This window comes from Coloeus monedula, assembly GCF_965178545.1.
Source record: "Coloeus monedula genome assembly, chromosome: 8".
Lineage (NCBI taxonomy): Eukaryota > Metazoa > Chordata > Aves > Passeriformes > Corvidae > Coloeus > Coloeus monedula.
Genome location: NC_138788.1, coordinates 24,918,269 through 24,930,892, shown reverse-complemented (window position 1 = coordinate 24,930,892; position 12,624 = coordinate 24,918,269). Strand labels below are relative to the sequence as shown.

Below are 12,624 nucleotides of genomic sequence, written 5' to 3'. Positions count from 1 at the left end.
AGCCTAGTTTAAGAAAGGCCAGAAGAAAGGAGAAACTGGAAAACGAATCCTTAAAGAGGATTCAGTTGGGTGTATTCGTGTGGAAAACACTATTGCCTGTAGTGTCATAAAGTAATTTGTATGTATTAAGGGAAAAAAGGAGCACACACACATCGACACACAACTAATCTTGTTAGTTGGTGAGAGCAGAACAAGAAGGATAATACTCCTAAGCACATTAACTATTTTATAGATATATTTAAGCTACAAAAATAGCAAGAGAGAAAATGACTTTTAGAAGCATGTTCTGGATTCTTAGGCTGTTGATGCCAGAAGATTGATTCTGGTTTGCAAAGTTCTCTAAAATACCTGGGCTGCAATGAAAGGACCTCTAACAATTCTTTCATTCATGAAGAGGTGTGGTAGGGTGCAGCATTTGAAGAAGTTATTTTAAAATTCAAAATTACTCTGACATGATTTGGGTATTTTTAAAAGCTTATAATTATTTTACAGAAATCTGGTGGCCTTTCACTATGGAGGAACATAAACAATAAGTTGTGAACTGTGGTAAATGTCTGAATAATTCTGAAGAGAAGTTATCACTCAGCTAAAGCATTGTTATAGAATAATTGAAGATGGCAAAGGAAATATCTGAGAATGAGTTGAAGTTGCAGAACTCTTACCATCTTTGGTGGCTTTAGAATGTGTTTAAACTGTGTACAGAGATCCCTAAGTGTGCTGGAACATGCTCTAAAACATTTTTAATGGATTTCATCACTTCAAAAACTCAAGCATTTAGACTGTCAATTTTGTATTGTGTAATTTAAAAATAATCTGATATGGAGGCTAAAACTTGAAGAGGCTGTTTGTGATAATCTCCAGCTGTGTTTAGTGGTAATGCAGGGTTGCAGCTTTGCTTGTGCATCAATGTTAATGTAAACATATTGTGGTTCCAGTGATACAATTCTTCTCCCCCTACTATAGATAATAAGTGATAGTCAATAGCTATAGATCAGTCGTTTGTTTTAATTTGATAAATATGATGTCAGTCAACTTACTATAAAAGTATGTATGTTCAGTAAGTAAGAGAGGTCTTAAAACTGATTAAACCATCTGAATTTTTATTAATAAGTTGGGAGCAGTTGTAGGTGCCTTAAAGGACATGCTCAGAATTGAAAATGATCTTGATAAGTTTGAAAAACAGGACAGACAGGCTTGTTTTATCAAGGCACAAGTTACAGATGTCTGAAAAGTGATAGGATTGTAAAAGTAGTAAACTACTTTGGGGATTGTATCAAGAGAAGAATTTGTGTTAATTTCCTGGAGAGGAAAACCTAAATGCTGAAGTCAGCTGAAGCCTCAGCTGACTGTAGCTTTTTGAGAGATGTAAACAAACTGAATAGCGCTGAAATGGAAGCAACAAGAATGATACTGTCTTGCAGGTAGAAGGAAAGAAGAGTCTCTGGTGCCCTTAAAGCTTGACTACAGAAAATTGTTCTCCTTTGCATTGGCTATGAATTAAAAAGACTGTACAGTCTTAAGGAAAAAAAAGCGTTGGAGAAGACAACCTAAGGATGTTGAAACATTCCTTTCTTACTCAGTGTTCCTGATTTTGCCTTGAGGTAGCATGGGAGGCTGGATTTTATCCCTAGGGTCCCTGGGTTGACCAGTCAGCTATGGGTGGTCTGTGGGCAGCCACCCTCCTTTTTCTTCCTGAAGATGGATAGGAATTATCCTGTTCTAGACTGTGGGCTCTTCCCACTCCATCTGTGCATGTCCTGTGGCTTAAACATGAAACTGCTGTTTCCACATCTACACAACAACAGCCTGCATCATACAGTTCTCTTCATGTCAGCAGTTTAGCATTTGGAATTGCTGAATCAACATTTCCTACAAGGAGGCTCTCAGGGAGCATCCAGCCCTAGTGCTGACGAGGGCGGGCTGCCCAGGATTAGGTGGTCTCACACGGTCGCACATTAACCTTGCGTTTTGAAAACTTGAGCTCTGTATATCTAAGGCTCTTTGACTTAATTACATAGTTATGCTGTTTATCTTAACATACAAAGAGCTTTAGCCCTCAGGGAGCATGTGCAAACCACTCCAGGTACCTTTCTCTGAAGGTGTGTTGTTCAATATAGTGATCCTGCATGTTCACTGGTGGATTCCAGGAATGCTCTGGGGCATGCTTCCCACCTGAAGAGAAGCACAAAGAGAATAGAAAGAATACTATGTTATAAATAATATGTAAAAGTAACTGATTGGTTATAAATACCCTGGAAAAAAAAAACCAACCCAATGACAATGCTGTCTAGATATTATTGGGTTTTTCTTCTTCCTACTACCTGCATGTTGCTACTGAAAACTTGGATGTGATTTAGAACTGTAGAGTGAGGGGGTAAGCCTGAAAGTAGTGATTCTAAATAATGATTATTGGGAAGAAATGCTGGAAAATGTAAAAAAGAACTCTAAAAAATCAACAGCCTCCCACCCCAACCAACAAAAAAACCCCAACACAAACCAACCAACCAGACACTCCCAAACCAAGCAAAAACCCGTCACTTTTGGAAGTTGACTTTGAATAGCAATCACAATCAAATACTTAGTGTGAATACTTGAATTTTCTTTCCAGGGTCAAAAAACCTGTAGATTCCTGGAATAATTATGGTACAATGGATAAGAAAACAATTAAAAAGTGTAATAAGCAGAAATATTTCCAGTATATTTTGCCTCATGTAGTCAGTGCTATACTGAAGATGCTAGAAGACTTTTGTTTTTCCTATGTGCAAAGTTAAACCTGACTCTTTTACATAACTGTATTTCTTCACATTTTGATGTCTTGGCATGGACAGTGATAAAAACCATACATGTAAGGAGATGCTCCTTAGTTGGCAGGTAAAAACTAAGCACTGCCATTTTCTTGCTATTATTCCTCTCCTCTCCTGAATGCAGATCAAGAAATCCTTTATTCAGCTGTTCACCAGCATAAGCCACTTAGAATTTTTTTTCTTCTGGCTGATCCCTTTTTCTTCGTTCCTTCTCTATGTAGCAAGTGTAGAGCTTTAGTTAGCTTCAGTAGATTAAATTGTACTCTTCTTAATTGCCTTTATATGAGTAATATAAAATACATTTGTTTATAGTGAGGCAGGGTGCTGCTGGACTCTGTTGAGTTTCCAGGCTAGTATTTACAGCGTATTGTTTTAGTTGCAAAAAGTGCTAGGAAGATTTAAAATGCGTTGTGTTGGCCAAGGGTTTTTTTTTATTTTAGGCTTCTTCCAGAGCTATAGTCTGTTAAAAGGTAGGGTGTCAGATCAGGTTGAAGGGGAAATGTTTCCTTCAAGTCTGAATTCTCTGTTTTTCCCTTGAATTAAAAAGTTTTTTGCAATGATTCATGGCACTCTAGATAGAGGATGCCAGTTAACTCTAATGGATCTTATCTCCCCAAATCTCTGTGCATCAGTTTGCAAACTTTCCTTTTAAAGCAAAACTTCGGTAAAGGTTTAGAAATTTCAGTGATTATTCCAACATTTCTGTATGCCTAGCTTATTTACATTATTAGTTATTTTGCACATCTGGTTTTTATGCAAACTGATGAGTTTACTGTTATCCTGGTAATGCCTAAAAGATAATGGAGCTGATCTCAGACTCTCTTGTCAATAAAAGGATAGATCCTGTATACAGCTTTGTCAGATGCAGCAACACAGTTTCAAAAAGAGGTGTGTTCTGTGAAGTTCCACCTGAAGAGTAACTCTCAAAAGATGTTTGGCTTACTGTCCAGAAATATCTTTATTGTGAAATCCTGTACAGATACTTAGTACATTTTAGTATTATGGAAGTACAACTGCATTTTCAATGTGTTCATAAAATGCCAGTGCACTGCTACTGGTTGCTGGTACGGGGATGCCTGGCACAGAGGTGAACACTTTTATTATAGCTAACCATCAGTTCAAATTCGTATGAAAGAATTAAAGTCTGTCACAATAGAAGCTTCTCCTATGGAAGCAAGCGGGTTTGAATCTCTCTGGTATGGAACAAAGCATCAGTCATTTTGTGAGGCCTTTACTTCTGCAGGCTCTTACCTTCACAGAATCAAAGATGTTTTCACTCACCCGTTACCTCTGTCATTGCATGTTCCTTATATTTCTGTTTGTTATAAAATACTGCTTTGTCTCTGTACCCTGTCTGAGATAGTATCTCCCTTTGCTTTTGATAGCAAGCTTTTGGAAGCTGTTGAATTCCAAATATGATGTGAAAGCCCATGTGGTTCAGGCCAGAGTCCACAGCATTTCGTTTCATTTCAAGGTATTATTACCCTTTGCATGCAGTTCACGTGACTGCTGTGTTCGTTGATTTACTACAGGCTGGTCACGTAACCTGGCTTCTTAAACCTCTTGAAGTTGAGACAGCACAAACTTAAGAATTACTTATGTTTTCATTTATTGTGATGTATAAATGGATTTCCAGTTCTTTCCTTCCCTTCTAGTCCCATGAGGATATGAATCTGAAATCAGCTTATACAGTAGAGACCAAAAAAACAGATGCAGCCTAGATATTATGGTACCTGATACTTTATAAAGGTTAACAAAACAGAACACTCCCTAAAGCCAAAGAGTGGCTGTGTATACATTCCTGCAGTAGGTAAATACAGGTATCTTTAATATAGCTTAAAATGAAAGTGGAAGGAGAGAGCCAGTAAAGAGATTGTTCTCCTGAGCAGGAGCAAGGCATTACACTGAAAGAAATGAGAAAAGGGGTGTGCATCTGGGGGTGGAACCTAAGCGTTTAGATTTTGTATTTTTGTAATCTTGTCTTCTAGTTTCTCGAGTGTATTTAAAATGATTGGTTTATCCTGGCATCTCACATGCTTAATCATTGTAGTTTGAATGTATTCTAGACTGTGAGAATGGATTTTATTTCATTGTAGGTGTTGTAACAGCTAAGTTAAGTTTGTTTCACTTAAAAGTAGCTGCTACTGAGCCTCTTCACAAAAGGACCTGTTTGTTGATAATGCTTGGTCATTTTTTGCTCAGTTTGCATAAATGATGTGTAGAGTAAGGAGAACTGCCTATGTTTTGCATTCAACAGTTATTTCTTGGATCTGAAAGTAATAGCCAAAGAACAAGTGCTAGATATGAGATTTGCAGCCAAATGTTGTAAAATATCTAGGTTTTCTTCTTTATAAAGGGCTCTTATTTTCTGTATTGTTATCAAATCTTATAGGCTTCTGCTGCATTTATGTCTTGGGTTACTGGTTGTACTGTGGCTTTGTGGCTTTAAGCCAGTGTTTCTGTACTATTGCCTTTATTGTAATTTTCCTATTAAATTGTAGCTGTCTTGAAAGCTCTTGCAAGGTGTTTGTGTGGGGTTAATTCCTCCTGCTGATTTACCTTCAAACCAGCACATATTTTGGTGCCCAATGTGTGGCATCCTGAGAGAAGTTGGAATTGCAGTTTTGCTTTGTATTACAGAAACTGCCTATTCACCATGATGCTTGACATGTTTACATGGATGTTTTACCTTGCTCTCTATATTTTTCCACATATGGGGAAATATTTGCCAGTTGTGAGGCTTCTTTTGAGACCAGGGAATGGTATGAAAATTGCTTTTTAGTTTATTATGTCTATTGCACGATAACATCAGAGTCAATGAACCTCATTCAGAATGTATATTCAGTTTTGTTCACCTGTCCTGGTCTGGGCTGCTACCTCTGGGGCCTCGTTAATAGTTGCACTCAGCCCATAGGGGGAAGAGTAGAGAATAGTTTCTTCCAGCCTTTCAGGCCTGACACAGCAGTTTTTGAGAATATTGAGGTCTGTGTGAATGTCAAGGACAGCATAATCTTGTTGTTAGTTTTGCTTTGTCTTCTCTGTATGCTGCACTGTGTATACCATGCTTGGAGTTGGGACAGTGCTTGGTGTGGTAGAGCATATTCAGGAGGAGAAAAGAAGCAAATCAGCAGGCACCATGTTCACGCAAACTGATCTCAGACTCTCTGAGAAGAAGAAAAAGAAACCAAAACAACCGGTGTTTTTGTGTCCACACAAACTGTCACTGAGCCAGGACACCCTAAGCCAGTAGCAGTTGCCCCGATTCAGAAAAGGAAATCGAAGAGCAAATCAGTCCACATAGTGACTGACGAGGAGGCAGCAGGACCTTTGCACCCAGCAGAGGAGATGGAGCCAGAAATCATCACTCAGTCTCTGTCCCTGAGTGAGCTGCGTGAGCTGCGGAGAGAGTTCACCCGCCAGTCAAACAAGTCCAATTCTCACCTGGCTGCTCCGCATCTGGGACACAGCAGCTAATGACACCATTCAGGAAGGTTGTGAGGCTGGTCAGCTGGGACCTCTGTCCCAGGATGTGGTCATTGACCAGGGGATCAGAAGAACCCAGGAAACTCAGCCTCTGGCAGCGACTGCTGGCAAGTGTAAGGGACAGATACCTTTATAGAGAAGACCTCCAAGTGCACCAAGGAAAATGGAGCACAGTGGAACAAGATATCTGATGCCTGAAGGAATTGGCTTTGCTGGAGATCATTTTCTCAGAAGACAGGAGATTCCCTGAGATGTCCAGGGATGTCCAGATGCCCAGACATCCAGATTTGCCCAGTGCACATCTCAAATGTGATTGAAATTCACATGGCTTGGACCAGAAATATACTCCCGCTACTTAGTAATGCTGCAATGGAGGGAAGAAGAGGACAAGGTGGATGCATTGGTCAACAAACTAAGAATTTACAAGGACGCTGTCACTGCCCTGTTATGCACTCATGTCTTGTCCATGGAAATCTGGCTGAGCATGTCTGAAGCTTGGAAGAGAAAATTGAAGAGGCCCACCAGAAGCTGAGGAAGGAGCTTAAGGAAAGAATTTACCACATCTTGCTGGAAGTACCAAGAGTCTCTGCCATTAGGAACAGGCGTCCCTGTTCCTGTCTCCCCCAGCCAAGGAGAGAGAGGATACACTCTGCGGGATAACCTCTGGTTTTTCCTTCAGGAGCATGGAGAAGACACGAGGAAGTGGGATGGGAAACCCACCTCTTCCTTAGCCACTTGGCTACATGAGCTGAAAAGAGGAACAATGACCACAAGAAGCTCATCTAGGGTCAATGCTGCTCCGGTCTCTCATAGACAAGACTCCAGATGGTAAAGGAATGATGATATGATTAATCCTCTTGAAGGGACCTCAAGGTCATGTTTACAGGAGGAGAGCAATGTGTACTATTACCAGGATTAGAAGGGCCCTGCCTCTAGCCAGGTAGAGGAAAGGGACAATCAGATCTATTGGACTGTGTGGATCTGATGGCACATTTGCCCCACAAAGGTGTACGGCTTTGGTTGTCACCGGCGCTCAATGCACCCGGATGCCATCAAGGTATATGGAAGCGGAATCTATTTCCATTTCTGGGGTGACGGGGGGATCCCAGCAGCTGACTGTACTGGAAGCTGAAGTGAGCTTGACTGGGAAGGAGTGGCAGAAACATCCCATCATGACTGGTCCAGAGGCCCCAGGCATCCTTGGCAATAGACTGTCTCAGGAGTGGGTAATTCAAAGACCCAAAAGGACATTGCTGGGCTTTTAGGATAGCTGCTCTGGAGACAGAGGAAATCAGACAACTGAATGCTCTGCCTGGTCTCTCAGACAACCCCTCTGCTGTGGGACTGCTGAGAATTGAAGCACAACAGGTACCAATCGCCAGACCAACAGTGCACCATTGGCAATACCGCACTGACAGAGACTCTGTGGTTCCCATCCATGAGATGATTCGTGAACTGGAGAGCCAGAGGGTTATCAGCAAGGCTCGTTGACGCTTTAACAGCTCTAGTATGGCCAGTGCGTAAGTCCAGCGGAGAAGGGAGTCTGGTAGTTGATTACTGTGGCCTGAATGAAGTCACACCACCACTGAGTGCTGGTGTGCTGGATATGCTGGAGCATCAGTACGAGCTGGAGTCCAAGGCAGCAAAGTGGTATGTGACCATTGACATTGCCAGTGATTTTTCTCTGTTCCTTTCGCAGCAGAGTGCAGGCCCCAGTTTGCCTTTACCTGGAGGGGCATGCAATATACTTGGAATTGACTGCCCCAGGGGTGGAAGCACAGTTGCGCCATCTGCCATAGACTGATCCAGACTGCACTGGAAAAGGGTGAGGCTCCAGAACATCTGCAGTACATTGATGACATCATCATATGGGGGAACACAGCAGGGGAACTCTTCAAGATAGGAGAGATTATCCAGATTCTCCTGAAAGCTTGCCATTAAATTAACTAAGGTTAAGGGACCTACTCGAGAAATTCAGTTTCTAGGAGTGAAGTGGCAAGATGGACATTGCCAGATTCCAATGAAAGTGATTAACAAAATAGCAGCTATGTCTCCATCGACCAACAAGAAAGAAACCCAGGCTTTCCTGGTGTTTTCCTTTTCCTAGGTGCTGTGGGCTTTTGAAGGATGCATATCCTGGAGTACAGCATGATTGTAAGCTTGGTCTATCTTGTGTCACAAAAGAAAAGCTATTTCCAGTGGGGCCCTGAACAACAACAAGCTTCTGAACAAATTAAACAGGAGATTGCCTGTTTAGGCAGTAGCCCTTTGGCCAGTCAGGACAGGGCAGGATGTAAAAAATGTGCTCTACACTGCAGCCAGGGAAAATGGTCCTTCCTGGAGCCTCCAGAAGAAGGGACCTGGGGAGACCCGAGGATGATTGCTGGGGTTCTGGAGTCGGGGATACAAAGGATCTGAAACCAGCTATACCCCAACTGAGAAAGAGATTCTTGGAGCCTACAAAGGGGTTCGAGCCACCTCAGAAGTGATTGGCACCGAAGCACAGCTGCATCTGGCACCCTGACTACCAGTGCTGGGCTGGATGTTTGAAGGGAAGGTTCCTTCTACACATCATGCCACTGATGCCATGTGGAGCAAGTGGATCACTCTGATCACACAGCAAGCCTGGATAGGAAATCCTGATTGCCCTGGGATTCTGGAAATCATAACAAACTGGCCCAAAGGTGAGAGTTTTGGACTATCTTTTCAGGAAGAAGAGGAGCAGGTGACATGTGCTGAGGAGGCCCCACCATATAACCAAGTACCAGAGAATGAAAAGCAGTAGTGTCCTCTTCACTGATGGTTCCTGCTGAACTGTAGGAACAAACCAGAAATGGAAAGCTACTGTATGGAGCCCCACATGGAAAGTTGCAGAAGCTACCTAGGGACAAGGTGGATCGAGTCAGGTTGCAGAGCTTAAAGCCATCCAGCTGGCTTTGAATATCACTGAATGAGAGAAGTGGCCAAGACTATCTCTACACCGACTCGTGGATGGTAGCTAATGCTCTGTGGGGGTGACTCGATTGCTGGAGAAAGGCCAACTGGCAGCAGAGAGGGAAACCCATCTGGGCTGCTGAGATTTGGCAGGACTTTGCCATCTGGGTTGAGAGGCTGACCATGAAGGTTCGACACATGGATGCGAATGCCCAAGAGTCGGGCTAATGAAGAGCATTGTAACAATGAGCAGGTGGAGTGAGCTGCCAAGGTTAAAGTATCTCAGGTGGATATAGACTGACAGCACAAGGCAGAATTATTTCTAGCTCGTTGGGCCCACAATGCCTCTGGTCATCAGAGAAGAGATGCTACATACCAATGGGCCTGTGACCAAGGGGTGGACTTAGCCATGGACAGTACCTCACAGGTCATCCATGACTGCGAGATGTGTACTGCAATCAAGCAAGCCAAGCAGATGAAGCCTCTATGATATGGTGGGCAGTCGTCAAAATATAGTTATGGGGAAGCTTGGCAAATTGATTACATCCCACTTCCCCAAACCCGCCAAGGCAAGCACTATGTGCTGATCATGGTGGAAGCAACCACTGGATGGCTGGAGACCTACCCTGTGCTTCATGCTACTGCCCAGAACACCATCTTAGGCCTTGAACAGCAAGTCCTGTGGATACATGGCACCCTGAAAGAATTGAGTTGGACAATGGGACTCATTTCAACAACAGCCTTATAAGCACCTGGGCTAGAGAACACGGTATTGAGTGAGTGTACCATATTCCTTGTCACGCACCAGCCGCCAGGAAAGTTGAATGGTGCAACAGACTGCTAAAAACCACCTTGAAGGCACTGGGCAGGGGGACCTTCAAAAATTGAGAGCTGCATTTAGTGAAGGCCACGAGGATCCGTCAATCGAGCTGGTCCTGCCCAGTCAGAAGCCTTGCACTCATGTGGACACATGAGATGTATGTTAGGAAAGATAGTTTGGATTAATCCCACCTCAGGCAAAGGCAAATCCTTCCATGGGATTGTTTTTGCTCGAGAACCTGGTTACACTTGGTGGGTAATGCAGAAAGATGGGGAAACCCATTGTGCACCTCAAGGGAACCTAATTTTAAGTGAGAACTGTGTGTAATGTTTCATTGTGTATGTATACACACATATATATATGTAAGTAGAGTTAAAGAAGGGTATTAATTTGGGTATGATGTAGATGGTGTAGAATAAGGGGTGGCTAATGTCTTGGATTACAATTTAAGGTGTAACCAGAGTATGTATTCTACCATCACCTGCATCGCCTTCTGATGAACTGTTAATGGTGGGTCCTTTGCAACAGCTGCATACGCCACCTAGGAGTTGGGTGTAGTGTTCTCTTTGTTACACCCAGCCTAAGGGTGGTAATCTCCACTTAAAGCGCCATCAAGGACTCCCCAAAATATCCTATGTCTCATAGGATTACATCATTCCATTGTAAAACTCCCTGCCTTGGGGGAGGTACTGAACATACCTGCCTGGATTCAAGGGTATATAATCTCAAGGTTGGGGGACCTGGGGGAACCACCACTGGACCTCCAGAGAAGGACCAGACCTTTCCACAGGACCACTGCTACAACAGGACCACATCCATCATTTCAATGGGACTGCAACCACCATTTAATCAGACTGCTACCACCACCCTGACCAACAGGATGCCAGGTTATACTCTGGCTTTGTCAGTTTAAGCCAGTGTTTCTGTACTATTGCCCTTATTGTGACTCTCCTATTGAATTGTAGCTCTGTCTTGAAATCTTCAGCAAGGTGTTTGTGTGGGGTCAATTCCTCTGGCTGGTTTACCTTCAAACCAGTGCAATTTACAACAAGAGAACAGGACAAAGTACAGTGTTGTGAAGCAGCCAAAAAAACAAGTTTTGATTTCAATAGATTCAACTCTGTACCTAAAGAAGTTTTGAATTTAGTAAAATATTGAATGCTTAGGGAACTTTATTAATTTTGGAGTCAGGAAGATCTTACAAATATTAAATATCTTTGCAGGAACACTTAGTCAGTCTGGATGAGCCAGCCTCGGAAGCTGGACAAGAAGCTCTGCTTAGACAAGAGCAAGCAAAAATCATTCGTTTTGAAAGGCAAGCAGAAGAGTTCCTCAATGCAGTCTTTTACAGAAAAGGTTGGTTTTGATGGGGGGAGGACGATGTGGGAAATAGTCTCTCTTGTGGTCTTTTTGCATGCAATGTAGGTATCAAAGATCTGATGTTCAAGTTGTCACTGTATGTTCAGTATTTTTCAGTCATCTTCTTTGTATATATTTATCAAGGGTAAAAATTGATTCCCAAGTAATGTAGTAATACAACAGTGTGGGCTTGGGATGGAGGAAGAAGGTATAACTATTTAACCCTAAACCAAATCTCTCCATGAGAACACTGGTGTTTTCACTTTTGGAGAGATGACTCAGTTCTTACCCAGCAGAACTGTTCCCTATAACCAGTGTTTAGGTGAGTGGGCTGTTGGGAAGAAAGGTCAGGTGGCAGTAGTGGTAGTAGGTGGGTAATGTGTTTTTTTAAAAATATTTATTTTATTTTGATGGGATATGTACTCATGCAGTTTTTCTTAAAGGTCATCAGTCTTTTCATTATTGGTAATGATTACCCACACTATTCTGAACAATTTACAGTATAAAATATTATTGGAATAATGCTAAGGGGGATATATGGAGAATTCAAAATGTGATCAGCAAAATAATTGCTGTAGAATATGCTGAGAACATGCTCAATGCTAGAAAATCACCTAAATATCTTTCGGAAAGTTGTTGCTTAAACTGTGCTCTTAAGGAAGGCACAAAGCTCATTTCACCGTTTTGTACAAATCTGAGAAACATGAATCCAGAGGTTACTTCCAAACGCATCCTGAATGAAAGTACATCATACTTATCAGTCTAACCCATGTGTGAGAAAATCTGCCAAATCAGTAATTCCAACCTATCTGCTGGGGGACAATGCAAGGCTTCAGTTTAACAAATCAGAAATTGCTGTAGCCAGTCCTCAGCCCTTCCTTCTAGTGACCAAAATATTTAAAGGTGTTTTAAGTAGATAACAGTATCTTAGCCTTTCTTTTATGACTCGAATAAATACAAGCTATACATTATGATGCTTCTATACTTCTTGCAATACATGCAGGATGGTAGGAAGGATAGTTACTGCATTACTACTGATAGTTCAGATAATGCCTTTATTCCAAGGCTTCCTTTTCAAGTTTTCTTTTTTCTTGTAAGGTTAATGTTTCCTTTTGCTTTTGAGTTTATCCCATTTATCTTCAAATCCAGAAGGAATTTAAGAAAACTGAAGTCTAGAGACAATACAGGTTTTTTCCATATTGCTTTTACTGATGAGGAAAAAAA

The 12,624-nt window shown here is 42.0% G+C and overlaps 1 protein-coding gene across 2 annotated transcripts in view; it reads left to right on the top strand.

Moving 5' to 3' along the window:
* LOC309575720 (ligand-dependent corepressor) overlaps window positions 1-12,624 on the top strand; it is a gene marked incomplete at its 5' end in the record, with an annotated part of 57,312 nt that overhangs the window by 34,273 nt on the left and 10,415 nt on the right. For both annotated transcript variants that reach the window (XM_082286484.1, XM_082286485.1), the window contains one exon: window positions 11,265-11,397. In XM_082286484.1, the coding sequence (XP_082142610.1) occupies window positions 11,265-11,397 (133 nt within the window). The remainder of the gene's footprint in view (window positions 1-11,264; window positions 11,398-12,624) is intronic.